General features: G+C 42.1%; 1 protein-coding gene across 42 annotated transcripts in view; it reads right to left on the bottom strand.

Moving 5' to 3' along the window:
* The window catches only part of MADD (MAP kinase activating death domain), a 116,284-nt gene that overhangs the window by 15,476 nt on the left and 84,408 nt on the right, over nt 1-16,400 (bottom strand). For all 42 annotated transcript variants that reach the window (XM_054025556.1, XM_054025561.1, XM_054025559.1 and 39 more), the window contains 3 exons: nt 12,962-13,069; nt 12,712-12,876; nt 5,646-5,718 (listed from right to left, as the gene is read on the bottom strand). In XM_054025556.1, coding sequence (XP_053881531.1) covers nt 5,646-5,718; nt 12,712-12,876; nt 12,962-13,069 — 346 coding nt within the window. The remainder of the gene's footprint in view (nt 1-5,645; nt 5,719-12,711; nt 12,877-12,961; nt 13,070-16,400) is intronic.

The raw sequence follows: 16,400 nt of genomic DNA, 5'->3' as shown, positions 1-16,400 counted from the left end.
GAGTTCCCGTACCCACAGAAGAGTATTCCTCTGTAGTATCCAGCCTGCCACTTGACTCTCACAGGAATGACCAAATTAGTTGTCTCCAAAAAGATAGAATACACACCTGCCTGTTGCCCTTCTCTGTACCCTTTCTATTTTTCATATAGCTTTTCTGAGATGGGGCAACTAGAACTACATACAGTATTTGAGGTGTGGGCACAACATGGATTTATATAGTGGCATTATGATATTTTCTGTCTTATTACCGTAGCTATCCCTTTCCTAATGGTTCCTAACATTGTTCGCTTTTTTAACTGCTGCTGCACACTGAGCGGATGTTTTCAGAGAACTATCCATAATGACTCCAATATTTCTTTCTTGAGTGGTAACAGCTAATTTAGATTCCATCATTTTGTATGTATAGTTTGGATGATGTTTTCCAACATGTATTATTTTGCATTTATCAACATTGAATTTCATTGGCCATTTTGTTGCCCAGTCACCCAGTTTTGTGAGATTCCTTTGTAATTCCTCGTAGTCTGATTTGGTCTTATCTATCTTGAGTAATTTTGTATCGTCTTCAAACATTGCCACCTCACTGTTTACCCCTTTTTCCAGATCATTAATGAATATGTTGAACAGCAATGGTCCCAGTACAGATCCCTGTGGGACACCACTATTTACAGACGCTCCCCAGGTTACGCAAACCCAACTTACGCAAATCCGGACTTACGGAAAAAGTTCCATAAGCTTTTTTTTTTCCCCCCCCTCGTGCGTAATTGTTGGGTTCCCAACTTAGGCAAAATTCTACTTACGCAAGGCGTTCCGGAATGGAACACTTGCATAAGTCAGGGAGCATCTGTACCTCTCTCCATTCTGAAAACTGACCATTTATTCCTACCTTTTGTTTCCTGTCTTTTAACCAGTTACTGATCCATGAGAGGCCTTTCCCTCTTATCCCATGACTGCTTACTTTTCTTAAGGTCCTCCTCCTCAGCCAGCCCGACTGGGCTGGGTTGCCTCCTTTTATCTGGCTCTTCCACCTGAGGCATGCGTAGCAGGGGAAAGGGGGCATGGCCTCCTGGGCCCACAGTGATTGATCCGTCCCTGTTGGCCCAGTGTGGGGTTGGTACGCTCCATAACACTCACCAACAGCCACTTCTTAGCATCACCAACCCACATGGTGGGGGATCCACCATTCACAAATGCAAAGAACACCAACCTCTTTGTTCCCTCAGTGATAATCAAAACGTCTTTTTGCTTCTCCTTATATTCCCCAGAATTTATTGTCTTTGTCACCAGAGTCAGGATGGACCCCTGGGGTTCAGACTCCAGTGACTTCCCATGCTGATTTCACATCCTCCCTAACCTGCTCCTCCTGTTTATCTCAGATGCAAATGAACTGTCCATTGTCTCTGCCATCACCATGCTCAATTTACATTAGGGACAGGGAGATAACGGTCCTCCCTCTTGTCTTGGAAAAAAAACAAACCTGTTTCTCTCTTTGATTACAGACTTCAAAGCACAGTATCAAAAATATGCGCAATTCCTCATACAGTGTTAATACACACCTTTCACAGTGATATTAACGACCAGTATGTCACTGGCTTTCAACTGATATCTTACAAAATATTCTTTACAGATAAATATTGTCACTGTAATGCGTTAGATGTAGTAAGTTTGTCAGGCTTAATAGAAGTTGCTGTTATATGATATTGAACTCTTTGCAAGTGGGCACTGAGGGGCTCATAGGGTCACACTTTCTCTATGTTTTCAACAAGGTGGTTCAAGTAAAACATGTGGGCAATACTTGGCCCTACAACTGGAAGTTGGGACTTGTCTCTGTGGAGCTTTTTTCCAGTTATACCAGTATAATTATACTGGTAGAGTTAAACAGCTATAGTTATATTGGTATAATTCCCCCGTGTGGATACACTTATTCCATAGTAAGAGTGGCTTCTTTTTGGCTTACTTTAAACACTTCCAAAGTGACATAAATTAAACTGAAAAAAAGGCCCTCTTCTACTGGAATAAGAGTGTCCACATGGGTAGTTATACCAGTCTAACTAGATTGGTTTAAATTCACACCCTACCTCCCTTACACTGGTATAACTTCCCCATGTTGACAAGACCACAATTAGGTTGATGATCATACACGAGCCAGAGTAGACTCCAAATCCAGCTCCCCAAGCTGGATTACTCTGCAGTACTACCAAGAGTAAACAGTAACATTATTTTTATCATCCAAGTAAGCCGTTAACACTGAACACACACACAAAGCTAGTATGTTGAGTAAGAATAACAATCACATTTCTGGCCATATACACACTTTAAAAGGGCTTTGCTAGTTTGCCAGCTGCAACAGTGGCAGGATCGTCCTTTTTCCCATTCTGTTAGTACTTGTCCACACAAGAATGTTTTACCAGTTGTACTGGTATCATTATATTGGTTTAAATCCCCATGTGGACACACTTATTCCAGTATAAAATAGGTTTTTTGGTTTACTTTAATCCCTTGCACAGTGACATAAACTAAACAGAAAAAGCCCCTCTTATATGGGACTAAGGCCTGGTCTACACTATGAGTTTAGTTCGAATTTAGCAGCATTAAATCGAATTAACCCTGCATCCATCCATACAACGAAGCCATTTACTTCGACATAAAGGGCTCTTAAAATCAATTTCTGTACTCCTCCCCGACGAGGGGAGTAGCACCAAAATCGACATTGCCATTTCAAATTAGGGTTAGTGTGGCCGCAATTCGACGGTATTGGCCTCCGGGAGCTATCCCACAGTGCACCATTGTGACCACTCTGGACAGCAATCTGAACTCGGATGCACTGGCCAGGTAGACAGGAAAAGCCCCGTGAACTTTTGAATTTAATTTCCTGTTTGCCCAGCGTGGAGCGCTGATCAGCACAGATGACCATGCAGAGCTCATCAGCACAGCCAGAATCAAAAAAGAGCTCCAGCATGGACCGTACGGGAGATACTGAATCTGATCTCTGTATGGGGAGATGAATCTGTTCTATCAGAACTCCATTCCAAAAGACGAAATGCCAAAAGATTTGAAAAAATCTCCAAGGCCATGATGGACAGAGGCCACAACAGGGACTCAACACAGTGCTGCGTGAAACTTAAGGAGCTGAGACAAGCGTACCAGAAAGCCAAAGAATCAAATGGACGCTCACGGAGGGAGGGGCGACTGATAACTGTAGCTATCCCACAGTTCCCGCACTCTCCGAAAACAATCTGAATTCTGGGTTGAGCTCCCAATGCCTGAAGGGTCAAAAACATTGTCGTGGGTGGTTCAGGGTATATGTCATCAGGCCCCCCCACCCTTCCTCCCTCTGTGAAAGCAAAGGGAAAAAAATTGTTTCTCGCCTTTTTTCACTGTCACCGTATGTCTACTGGATGCTGCTGGCAGATGCGGTGCTGCAGCACTACACAGCAGCACCCCCTTGCCTTGCCTTGTGGATGACAGACGGTGCAGTATGACTGGTAACCGTCATCATCGTCCTGTGGGTGCTCCTGGCTGGCCTCGGTGAGGTCGGTCAGGAGCGCCTGGGCAGACATGGGTGCTCCTGGCTGGCCATGGTGAGGTCGGTCGGGGGTGCCTGGACAAAAAAGGGAATGACTCCAGGTCATTCTCTTCTTTAAGTTTTGTGTTATGGAGATTCAGTCCTGCCTGAATATCATGCCAGCTGGAGGCTTCTGCCTCAGGCTGCTCTCCCAGTCGGCAGCACTGCATGGTCGCACCTACCCCAACCTACCCCTTGCTCCCAGGGCTCACAATCAGATACTTAGACCTCTACATTTTGCTGCAAATAGAAAAATAAAGCTGCTGTTTAGAACTGTCCCCCAACATACATATCCTGGGACCTTTTGTATTTTACCAATGTCAACCAAAGGCCCACACACAAATGGAGATTCAGGCCTGCCTGTGCTTCTATCCTAGTGCTTATCACAGATTCCCATTTTCAGCTATAGGCTGAGCAAGTGCAGAATGGTGGTTCACTTGACTTCGCTGTAAGCCAACCACCCTCCCCTCCCCCTTTGATCTCTGCTTGCAGAGGCAATAAAGTCAGTGTTGTTTCAAATTCATGCATTCTTTATTACTTCATCACACAAATGGGGGGATAACTGCCAAGGTAGCCCGGGAGGGGTGGGGGAAGAGGGAAGCAATGGGTGGGGCTATTGTAGGGGCAACCCCTAGAATGGCATGCAGCTCATCATTTCTGCGGGATGTCTGGGGCTCTGACCCGGAGCGGCCGTTTGCCTCTTTGGTTCTTTAGTAGGCTTGCCTGATATTCTAGGCAGGACTGACTCTCCATTACACAAAACTTAAAGAAGAGAATGACCTGGGGAGTCATTCCCATTTTTGTCCAGGCGCCTCCGACCGACCTCACCGAGGCCAGCCAGGAGCACCCATGACAGCAGCAGACGGTACAGTATGACTGGTAACCGTCTTTGCTAACTTGCAAAGGCAAGGAGATGCTGCTGTGTAGCACTGCAGTACCGCGTCTGTCAGCAGCATCCAGTAGGCATACGGTGACAGTGAAAAAAGGCTGAACGGGCCCCATGGTTGCCGTGCTATGGCATCTGCCCGGGCAATCCAGGGAAAAGGGCGTGAAATGATTGTCTGCCGTTGCTTTCACGGAGGGAGGATCGACTGACGACATTTACCCATAACCACCCGCAACAAATTTTTGGCCCCATCAGGCATTGGGATCTCAACCCAGAATTCCAATGGGCGGGGGAGACTGCGGGAACTATGGGATTGCTACCCACAGTGCAACGCTCCGGAAGTCGACGCTAGCCTCAGTACATGGATGCACACTGTCGAATTAATGTGCTTAGTGTGGCCGCATGCACTCGACTTTATACAATCGGTTGCCAAAAATCGAATTCTGTAAATTCGGAGTAATCCCATAGTGTAGACATACCCTAAGAGTGTCCAAACAATGGGTTATACTGGTAAACTCCACTGATTTAAATGCAGACCTTAGGTTACACTAGTATAACTTTCCCATGCATACAAGCCCTAAGTGTTAGAACTCTGCAGGGAGCTACAGGGTTAATCACTGCTGATTCACTGGGACAAGTGGGGTTCATTAGACTTCACCCTGAATATAATGGAGGTGGGAGTAACCCTTTCAGAGAGCCAGGGCATGGAACAAATAGGTCCTGATGGAAGGAAAGGTATCACGAGCCAAATCTAAGGAGAGAGCTAGAGTGAGGTTTCATCTCGTGTAGTATTATTTTGGAATTATCATTGTATTGGTAAATCAGACCCCTGAAGGGGTGACTGATTTCAGAAATGTATGATTTTTGGTGAGGACTATATCAGCTAATAATAAATCATCATCATCACCACCACCACCATCATCTCCTCCACCACAACCTGCCATATATGCATAGATAAAGGAGAAAACAGAACTTTGAGATAACTGAATAAAAAGTACTACATTCACACAAACTATCATTAAAGAGGTTGGAGAGACAAGGTGGGTGAGGTAAAATCTTCTGCTGGTCCAATAAAAAAATATTACCGCACCCACCTTGTCCCTCTAATGTTCTGGGATCGACATGGCTACAACTACACTGCATTAAAGAGGTTGGTTGATCATACAGTACCTGCCAAATCCTGTCCACAGCTCTTACCTGGTTTAATACTTTGCTGTCTTGCTGCTGCTCGCTCCATACTGTCTTTTACACAATAATACAATTCCCGACACTGTAAGAGAAGAGTTAGATAACATGTTTTCACACCATACACTAGCAATACCGCATCACTGGAGAGCACAAAGCAGCTCAACAGCATTGACTGTGGGGTTTAGTGTGTGGATGTTGGGTGGTGGTGGTGGTCCGTGATGTACAGGAGATCAGATGATCTGCTGGTTCCTTCTGGTCTTAAAGCCTATGTTCTAGGTCTCTACAAAAAAGTCAAGTCCTTTCCTCTTGTATGATCATTTCCATGAGGAAGTCCTAGGAGGATTACCGAAGGATCATTTGGTAATAAATATCCAACAGTTTGTGATATTTGATTACAGACTGCATCCCAATACTTTCTAATGACTGGACATGTCCTCCATAATCTCCTCTCTACCCACAATTTCTGCAACATTTATCCCCATTTTCTTTCTCTCTCAACTCTGAGTTACCATTGAAACAATATCTTAAAGAAATTTTCTTTTGTTCTGCTACAAGCAGATTGCTGGTCCACTTGTCCAGATCAAATACCATTCCTCTGGGGTAATTCGTCTATCCAGGTCCACAGAATCCACCATTTACTCTAGTTTAAGCCAGCAAGTGACCTGTGCTCCATGCTGCAGAGGAAGACAAAGCCCCACCAAGGTTTCTGCCAATCTGACCTGGGGGAAAATTCCTTCCTGAGCATATGGGCAAGACCCACCAGCCAGACACCCGGGAAAGAATTCTCTGTAGTAACTCAGAGGCCTCCTCATCTAGCGTCCTATCTCCGGCCACTGGAGATATTTTCTAATAGTAATCGTGGATGGGCCATGTATCACAGTGTTGTAGGCAACCTAATCATCCATTCCCCTCCATACATTTATCAAATTCAGTCTTGAAACAAGTTAGGTTTTTTGCCCCCACTACTCCCCTGGGAATGCTGTTCCAGAACTAGAAACCTTCATCTAATTTCAAACCTAAACTTATTGATGGCCAGTTTATATTCATTTGTTCTTGTGCCAACATTGACCCTTAATTTAAATAACTCATCTTCCCCCTCACGTTTATCCCTCTGATGTATTTATAGAGAGCAACCATATCTCCCTCAGCCTTCATTTTGTTAGGCTAAACAAGCCAAGCTCCTTAAAGTTTCCTCTCATAAGGTAGGTTCTCCATTCCTCTGATCCTCCTAGTAGCCCTTCTCTGCATCTGTTCCAGAATTGCACACAGTATTCCAGATGAGGTCTGACCAGTGCCTTGTATAACACTTCCTCTAACTCTATTGGAAATTCCTTGCCTGATGCATCCGAAGATTGCATTAGCCTTTTTTCAGAGGCGCATCACATTGGCATCTCATAGTCATTCTGTAATCGACTGATACATCCAGGTCTTTCTCCTCCTCTGTCACTACCAACTGATACATTCCCAGCTTATAGCAAAAATTCTTGCCATTAGTCCCTAAAGGCACTTCGCACTATTAAACTTCATCCCATTTCTATTGCTCCATTGTTCAATGTCATCCAAATCTTATGTGATATTCTGGTCCTACTCTGTATTGGCAATACCTCCCAACTTTGTGTTGTCTGCAGATTTTATTAGTACACTTTTACTTTTTGTGTCAAGGCCATTAATGTTCAAGAAGATTGGTCCCAAGACCGATCCTTGAGGAACTCCACTAGTAACCTCTCTCTAGCCCAACAGTTCACCATTCAGCATGACCCGCTGAAGTCTCCCCTTTAACCAGTTCCTTACCCACTGTTTAATTCTTTTATTAATCCCCATCTTCTCCAATTTAACTAACAATTTGCCATGTGGAACTGTATCAAATGGTTTACTGAAATCCAGATAGATTAGATCTACTGCATTTCCTTGTTGAGAAAATTAGTTATCTTCTCAAAGAAAAAAATCAGGTTGATGGATTTATTAAAAATCCTTGCTACTGAGCTTGCAATTTCATGTGCCAATTTCTTTAATATTCTTGGATTGAGTTTATCCGGGCCCCCTGATTTGGTCCCATTAAGCAGTTTGAGTTTGGTTTCCACCTCGGATGTAGTAATTTCTTCTTCCATATCCACGTTCCTATTAGTCACAGCCCCTAAGATTTTCATTACTCTTATTAAAAATGGAGACAAAGTATTTGTTTAGGTTTTGGACCATACCTAGATAATCTTTAATCTCTACCCCATTCTCAGTGCTTCATGGTCCCACTTCTTCCTTCCTTGTGTTCTTTTTTTTATATGGATAAAGAACTTTTACTATTAGTTTTAATTTTCTTTGCAACATCCCACTCTGCTTGATGTTTGACAGTTCTCACTTTTCCCCTACACTTTCTAATCACCAAGCGGTAGCCTTCCTTGTTGATCAGTCTGTTCTTCCATTCCTTGTAGGCTTTCTTCTTTCTCTTAATAACCTGTTTGAAATGCTTGTTCATCCAGTTTGGCCTGCAACCTTTCACTATGAATATTTTGCATTTGCTTGGGATGCAGGCTTCCGATAGTTTCCGCAACTTTGATTTAAAGTAATTCCAAGCCTCTTCCACATTCAGATTATTGAGTTCGTCAGTCCAGTCTACTTCCCTAATTCCCTTAATTTTTTAAAGTCTGCCCTTTTGAAATTAAGGACTCTAGTTGCACACCTATTTTTGTTTATGCTTCCATTTAGTTTACACTGAATTAGCTCATGATCGCTTGCGCCAAGGTTGTCCTCTACAACCAGTTCCTCCATGAGGTTCTTGCTATTTATCAATCTAAATCTAAAATGGCATCACATCTTGTTGGTTCAGTGACTATTTGGTGAAGAAATCTGTTGGCTATCATACCCAGGAATATTCTTGCCCTTACCATTATTAGTAGCACTTGTCTTCCAATATATCTAGGAAATTAAAGTCTCCTATAATCACACAACTCCCTGTAATATTGATATCATTAAAACTGTTAGAGGTCTTTATCCATAATCAAATCAGATCCTGGAGGTCTGCAGCAGACCCCAAGCACTATCCCAGTGAAGCCTTTATTACCTTTCCTCCCCAAAGTGATTTTGATCCCAACAGATGCCATGTTATTCATTCCATCACATTCAATTTCTTTAGTTAACCCCTTCATTAATATATACTGCTACTCCACTGCCTTTCCCTTTATTTCTGTTTTCCTGAAAAGCACCTACCCTTCAATACCTATATTCTAGTCATGACTACTATTCCACCATGTATCTGTTATCCCTATAATATCTGGTTTCACTTCCTGCACCAGTAGTTCTAGTTTCTTCATTTTACCACCAGGCTCCTTGCATTGGTGTACAGACATGTTAGTTGTTTCTGCTTGGCTTTACCCAGATTCCTCACCTGATTAGGTACAATCATTTTACTGCTAGTATTGCCTGCCTTTCTGTTAATATCAGTGGTACTATCATAATGTCCATTCTCCTTCCCCGTTGTTCCTTTCTCCATTGCTGTATCCTCTTTTACTTGATTTTCCTCCCGCCCCGTATTAGAATCAGACATGGCAATTACCTGAGTAGCACCCAACCGTCTCCCTTGACTTCCTAGTTTAAAGCTCTTTTAATCAGTTATGCCAGCCGCCATCCCAGAAGTCTATTTTCCTCCTACTCAGGTGGAGTCCATCCCATGAGAACATCCTCTGTGCATTAATGCCTCCCAGGACTGTCGAAGCCCTCCTTGTAGCCATTTGTCAATCACCATAAGTTTGTCTCGTCTTTGCACTTCTCCTTTAGGGACAGGAAGAATCCACCGAAGATCACTTGATCATGTTTCTTTAAGGTGTTTTCCCCAGCTTGGTGTAATCTTTCTTGATACATTCCAGTGAGAATCTAACAGCAGCATTTGTTCCCATGCAAAATAAAGTCCATGGATTCTTTCCTTCTCCCATTAGGATCCTCTTCAGCCTCAGGTCCACATGCTATATCTTAGTTCCTAGCAGACAGCACACCTTCTGTTCTCTGGATTAGCTTTGGTGATAGGCCTGTGTGTTCTTCTTAGTAGATCGTCCCCAACCACACAGACCTAACTCTTCTTGGTGTTGGTGCGAGTCTCCAGCCTTACCTCTTCTGTTCTTTCTGGCTACAAGTCTTCTTGTCTTCTGTTCTTACTTGCAATTTTCTGCAAGTCATCCTCTATCCTTCTGGGGCTCCAAACTAGGGTTATGTCCATTATCTCTTCCCTTCTTCTAGCTGTTCTTTTCTTCCTTGCTCTCCCATCTTCTGTTACTGCCAGACTCTCCCCATCATTTTCCAATTCAGCAAACTTGTTCCTCAGTTTTATTTCTCCATCGTTAGTTGATCTGTTCTTCTGCCTTGTTCTCAGTCATATGCTTCCACTTCTACTTCCCTCACCCAGCAGTCTACCCTCACAGTTCTCTGGTCCAGCTTGCATTTGTAAATCTTGAGGTTTTCCTTCCACCTCCTCTCTTCTTCCCTCCATCATCTGCTCAATTCCTCTCTGAAACTCAGCCATAGTTTCTAGCTGCATCTTCAAACCTCAGGTCTTCTCTTCCATCAGATCTATTAGGCAGAACTTCATACAAACAAAGCACCTTTCAGGTACCCTCTCCAAAATAATGTACATCTCACAGCTTCCACAACCAGTCATCTTGTCTTTCCCATTCTTTGGATCATTACCACTGCTGCCTCAGTAGCCATCATAGCCTTCCCGCCAAAGCTCTTGTCAAAAAGGGGGAAAAAAAACACCCCAAAAAACTCCACACATATACTCTTCCCCAAACTCTCCCATTTTCTGGCTCCTGTGCCACAGCTCCTGTGCTAAGGTCTTTTCTATCTTTAGGGAGAACAACCACAGTAGCTTCTTTCATAGGTTATGGAAGTTCCTCCCCTAACAGAATAGCATTGAAGATACCTTTCAGAAGATCCACTAATACCTCCTTAAATACCTTGTACACTTCAGCTGGAAGACCATGAAGTGTCGGACATTTACCATTTTTTATATTTGCTATTGCCTCTAGAATGTCGTCTTCTATTATTTATCTAAAGTTCCGTATCAATTTTGCTTATTTTTGGCAAGCCTGCTACTTCCAGATATTTTTGAATAACTTCAGAGCTTGGAGTATCTGAGGTATGGAGATTTTTATAATAAGCAGAGTATATAACTATCTTGCTGACTGTTCTTAATTGGTGGAATAATACACTGTCCTCGAACACCTTTAGGCTTTTGAGCCTATAGTTTATCACTTATTTCCTCTCTCATAAAACATCTCCTTTTATACCTTAGTCTTTTGCAGTGGCATCTGTCATCAACATATCCAATTTCCCCCTAAAATTAGTTAATTGTTGATATAAATTTTTGAACTTGTGTTTTTATGAATGTCTTGTAACCTTTTTATCTCCTGTTCTAGCTCTATTTTTTCTTGAGGTCTTTCTTTTTTCAACTGAGTGTCTCTGCTTTTCAATTGACCCCTAAATAGTGCTTTACCTGCTTCCCAGAGGCTGCCTCTTTTTGTATTATCTGTATCATTTATTTGAAAGTATTTTACAATGTCCTCTTTAATTAATGCAAACTGTGTCTTGGAGAAGCAAGCAGTTCATTTTCCAAAAAAGTAATCTTAGGGACCCATCTCAGCTATCAAATATTACTTCCACTGGTGCATGATTTCACAATGTAAATAATGCCAATTTCTGCAGATCTTGGCTGTTTCATTAAAGATTTAGAGATTAACATTAAATCTATTCTAGAATAGAATTGATGAAGGTGTGAATAAAACGTGTCATCTCTTTCCCCTGAGGGCAATTCTCTCCAGCAATCTGAGACGCTGAACTGTTGGCACAGAGAAGTTAATGCTGCATCTGCTTCCCTATCCCCCTTGTCTTTATCAGATCTGTCCCTCAATAACTAGTTGGTGTGCAACTGAATTCTCCTCCAAGTATAATTTCCCCTTCTCCAAAGTGTCGCAGTGTTTTAAAGAAGACTTAAAAGCAAAAACTTTTTAGTTTAAGAGAATACACTGAGCTACTGCTATTAATAACCCAGCAATTGTGCCCTTCAACAATGTACTTTCTTTCCTCTACATTTTAAAATATTAAACACAGCTATTACTGATCACCTCAATTAAAGCAAACTTTAATTATTATTTTATTACACTGCAAGAGTGAGCCTGCTCTAAAATTTCAGACAAAAAAGGTGCATTTTACAATTTTGAAATCAGAGGCCTATGTGAGGTCACAACTTCCATTTACAACTAACCCATTCTAAGCCCACTAGGCCCAAGTTAATAGTAAGGAATTGACCTTTTGCTGACAGTCATCATTGCCTGTTAGAGAAAGCACAGTGGAACCAAGTTGAAATTGCACTTTAGGACAGTAAAATAATGATGGTTAAAAAAAAAAAAAAAAAAATCTACACTAGCAGTTAAACCATTTTCAATACCCATTCCAGGGGGGAACCACTTACTGACAATCAGTATCAGCAACAAGTCAGTTTCCTAGTGCAGGCTGGGCCTCAGAGTAAACCCATTCTTTTCTCCTTCCCCAGCTTCCAGCAATCACAACCCTCAAAAATACTTGTTCGTAACCACATAGCTTTTCCTGTCATAGTTTATAGTGATTTCATTACTGCCACACCTCCTGACTCTCCTCTTCTAAGTCCCTTCTTAGGCATTACTTCAAGGATGTATAATGCATCTATAATCTGATACCATGATTTTAAGAAATACATGAGCCGCAAGATATGCACGTTAGCTTCCCAAGTTACTGTATTAGCAAATTGTCATTATGGTCTCTCCACCCTATGCCCTTCCTGTGTTATCGTCTCCCAATCTTATTTCATGTAGAGAGTAAGATTTTGGGGACAGGGGTCTGTCTTTAATTGCTTAGTAAAGAATTATGCACATAATACGATGCTATAGCCCTTAAATATATTACTTGTAGTTACAAATCTTTAGCTTTCTTGGAGTTCAATGTCTACATCAAACATCAGTTCTGCTAAACAGATACTGCAATTCAGTAATCATCACTGAGGATTCATTGCCCTCTCCCTTCCTTTAGGAACTAAAGGGTGAAGTAACAGATATACCTTCTTGGTGTAGAACTTATTCAGCTGTGTCTCCTGGCCGTTCCTCCTCCAGAGACACAGCACTTTCGTTTTAGGACAGTATGTCATATTGATGAGTTTCTCATACCACCACCGTTCGTACACAGTTCCAATGTTACTTCTCAGCACAATGCAATCATCACACACCTGAGGATATAAAGAGTTTTAGATAGGAATCCTCACATCATACATCTAGCATTATTACTGTGTTATCATTTATTCTTGTCCTTACTTCCATGAAGAAGATGTCTCCTGTTGTATCTGTCCCGGCATGTACTACAAACGTCTGCTTCTTGATGTGTCTGCTGCCGCTGGGCCGGACAGACAGCTCTCGGACGCCCTATGGAAAAGGAAGACTCGTAATTAATAAACTACCACCTCTAATTTCTGTGATTTTATAAAATATCTAGTAGGTTACATCTGCTGTGTCTTAACCAGGATAAGTGTTTGTAACTCAAATGAGCACTTCTCAAGATAGGGTAGCTTAAGCAAGAACCGCTACTCTGCAAATCAACACTCGTCCTGCTGCATTCACAGTAGTACTACACTCTCTCGTGTGGTGCTAAGACTTCTGGGGGCACATCCTGCGGTTCTTTCCATTGCAGTAAGTTGACCTGCTTGTGAATTCTTTCCCAATGAATTGTAAAAGAACTTCCCTTGTCTTTTCTGGGTACACAGAGGAATTGTAGGAAGGCACTGGACGACTAGCAGCACTATGTCCACCTACAGTGGTCATGTTAGGAGCTGATAAGTTGTGCTAACTTGAACATTAGCATATACTCTGATGGGCCAGCCAGCTTCAGTTAAAAGCACCACTACCACTCAAGTACTCAAGTTTTATGCACGGATGGAACACGAATTAGGGGCAACAAGTTATAACTCGAGTTTACTTTGCATTCTTTAACTCAACCTACTAACTCAGATGAAAACTACAACCTGCCTCATCTTCACTAGGATTTTACCTTGAGCTAGGGCATGTCCACACTACAGCAACAAAGTTATGGCACTGCAACTGTGCGGCTGTCGTATAGATGCTTCCTATGTTGACGGAAGGAGTTTTTCCATCGTGTAGTTAATTCATTTCTCTGAGAGGCAGTGGCTAGGTCAACAGAAGAATTCGGTGCTCAGGGTCACCGCTAACGGTCATAGCTAGGTCAATCTCATTTTTAAGTGTAGATCAGGCCTAAGTTAACTCAAGTTAAGAACGCTTTTCCATTTTCCTAGTGAAGAAAAGGTCATGTAGTCCAATGGTTCTCAACCGTTCCAGACTACTTTCAGGAGTCTGATTTGTCTTGAGTACCCCCAAGTTTCACCTCTCTTAAAAACTACTTGCTTACAAAATCAGACATAAAAATAAATAAATGTCACAGCACACTACTACTGAAAAATTGTTTACTTTCTCATTTTGTCTGTATGAAATTTTAGTTTGTACTGACTTTGCTAGTGTTTTTATGTAGCCTGTGGTAAAACTAGGCAAATATCTAGATGAGTTGATATACCCCCTGGAAGACCTCTGCGTGCCCCCAGGGATACACATAATCCTCTTTGAGAACCACTGATCTAGTCCAGGGAACAGTGTAGGATGGGTCCCTTCAATACATTTTGGTTGAAACTACAGTAAAGAACAATTACCAGACACAGATGAACAGGATATGTTGGGGAAGAGTCAATATGACTTTTGTAAAGGGAAATCATGCCTCACCAATCTATTAGAATTCTTTGAGGGTGTCAACAAGCATCTGCACAAGGGTGATCCAGTGGATCCCTCACCAAGGGTTCTTAAGCAAAGAAGGCAGTCATGGGATAAGAGGAAAGATCCTCTACAGGATCAGTAACTGGTTAAAGGATAGGAAACAAAGGATAGGAATAAATGGTCAGTTTTCAGAACGGAGAATGGTAAATAGAGATGTCCTTCAGGGATCTGTACTGAGAACAGTGCCATTCAACATATTCATAAATGATCTGAAAAAGGGGGTAAACAGAGAGGTGACAACATTTGCAGATAATATAAAATAACTCAAGATAGTTTAGACCAAAGCAAACTGCGAAGAGTTAAAAAAGGATCTCACAAAACTGGGTGAGTGGGAAACTAAATTATGGATGAAATTCAATGTTGATAAATGCAAAGTAATGCATGCTGGAAAAAATAACCCCAACTGTACATACAAAATGATGGGGTATAAATTAGCTTTTACCACTCAAGAAAGCAATCTTGGAGTCATTGTGGATAGTTCTCTGAAAACACCCGCTCAATGTGCAACAGCAGTCAAAAAAGCTAACAGATTGTTAGGAACCATTAGGAAAGGGATGGATAATAAAACAGAAAATATCATAATGCTACTATATAAATCCATGGTATGCCCACACCTTGAATACTGCATGTAGTTCTGGTCACGCCATCTCAAAAAAGATTTATTAGAATTGGAAAAAGTACAAAGAAGAGAAACAAAAATGATATAGGGTATGGAACAGCTGTCATATGAGGAGACATTAAAAAGATTGGGACTGCTTGGCTTAGAAAATAGATGACTAATGGGGGATACGATAGCGGCCTATAAAATAAAAATGGTGTGGAGAAAGTGAATAAGGAAGTGTTATTCACTCCTTCACAAGAACCATGGGTCACCGAATTAAATTAATAGTAAGCAGATTTAAAACAAATGTAAGTATTTCTTCACACAACACTAATCAACTTGTGGAACTCATTGCCAGGAAATGCTGTGAAGGCCAAAAGTATAACTGGATTCAAAAAAGGATTAGATAAATTCATGGAGAATAGGTCCATCAATGGCTGTTAACCAAGAAGGTCACAGAACCTCATGCTCTGAGTGTCCCTAAACCTCTGACTGCCAGAATCTGGTACTGGACAACAGGGGGATGGATCACTTGATTGTTGCCCTGTTCTGTTCTCCCTATGAAGCAGCTGGCATTAGCCACTATTGGAAGACGGGATACTGGGCTAGATGGACCATTGATCTGACCCAGTATGGCTGTTCTTATGTTTGTACTGTATTTGCCAAGTCTTGTTTTAAATGTCTCAAGTGATGGCATTTCCACCCTTGCTCTTATGAGAGAGAGTCTAACAGCTCACAGTATCAGAAATTCTGATAATCATAACTTTTCTCTTTCTTGATTTTACCCAAATTAGGATACTATAATCACTTAGCATTTATATAGCATTGTCACTCCCTACAGCTATCAGATCACTCTAAGCCAGAGATTCCCAGGCTGTCATCTCTAGCCAGCATCATGGTGAGTCACAGAGTTAGGCAGCTACATGATGCTGCTGGCTCTGCCTCCTTGTGCATGGCTCCAGCCAAAATGCCTCCAAGTATAAACTGGAGCTGTCATTAAAGTCTTCTGCTCATTAAGTGGAGCTACTGTCTGCATGCCAACACAGGAGCTGCCAACAGAAAGAGCTAACAGGAGCCACAGAGACTGTCACCACAAGGAGCCCAATAGGTGCCACTGACTGCCTGATGCCACCAGAGTCACTGGTGAGGGAGAGCCAGAGCCAGCCCGCTGATGGTGGAGGGAAATGGGTCAATTGCCCAGGCGATTTAAAAGGGCCCGGGCAGATGGGATGGTTATGTGGTTTTTTTAATTAAAAATTAAGATTAAAAAAAGAAATCCGGTTTCCTGCTGCTGCTCTGTACAGGGCGTCGTCCCTC

The sequence above is a fragment of the Malaclemys terrapin genome, chromosome 4, assembly GCF_027887155.1.
Source record: "Malaclemys terrapin pileata isolate rMalTer1 chromosome 4, rMalTer1.hap1, whole genome shotgun sequence".
NCBI classification, from domain to species: domain Eukaryota; kingdom Metazoa; phylum Chordata; order Testudines; family Emydidae; genus Malaclemys; species Malaclemys terrapin.
This window is presented reverse-complemented; position numbering and strand designations above follow the sequence as displayed.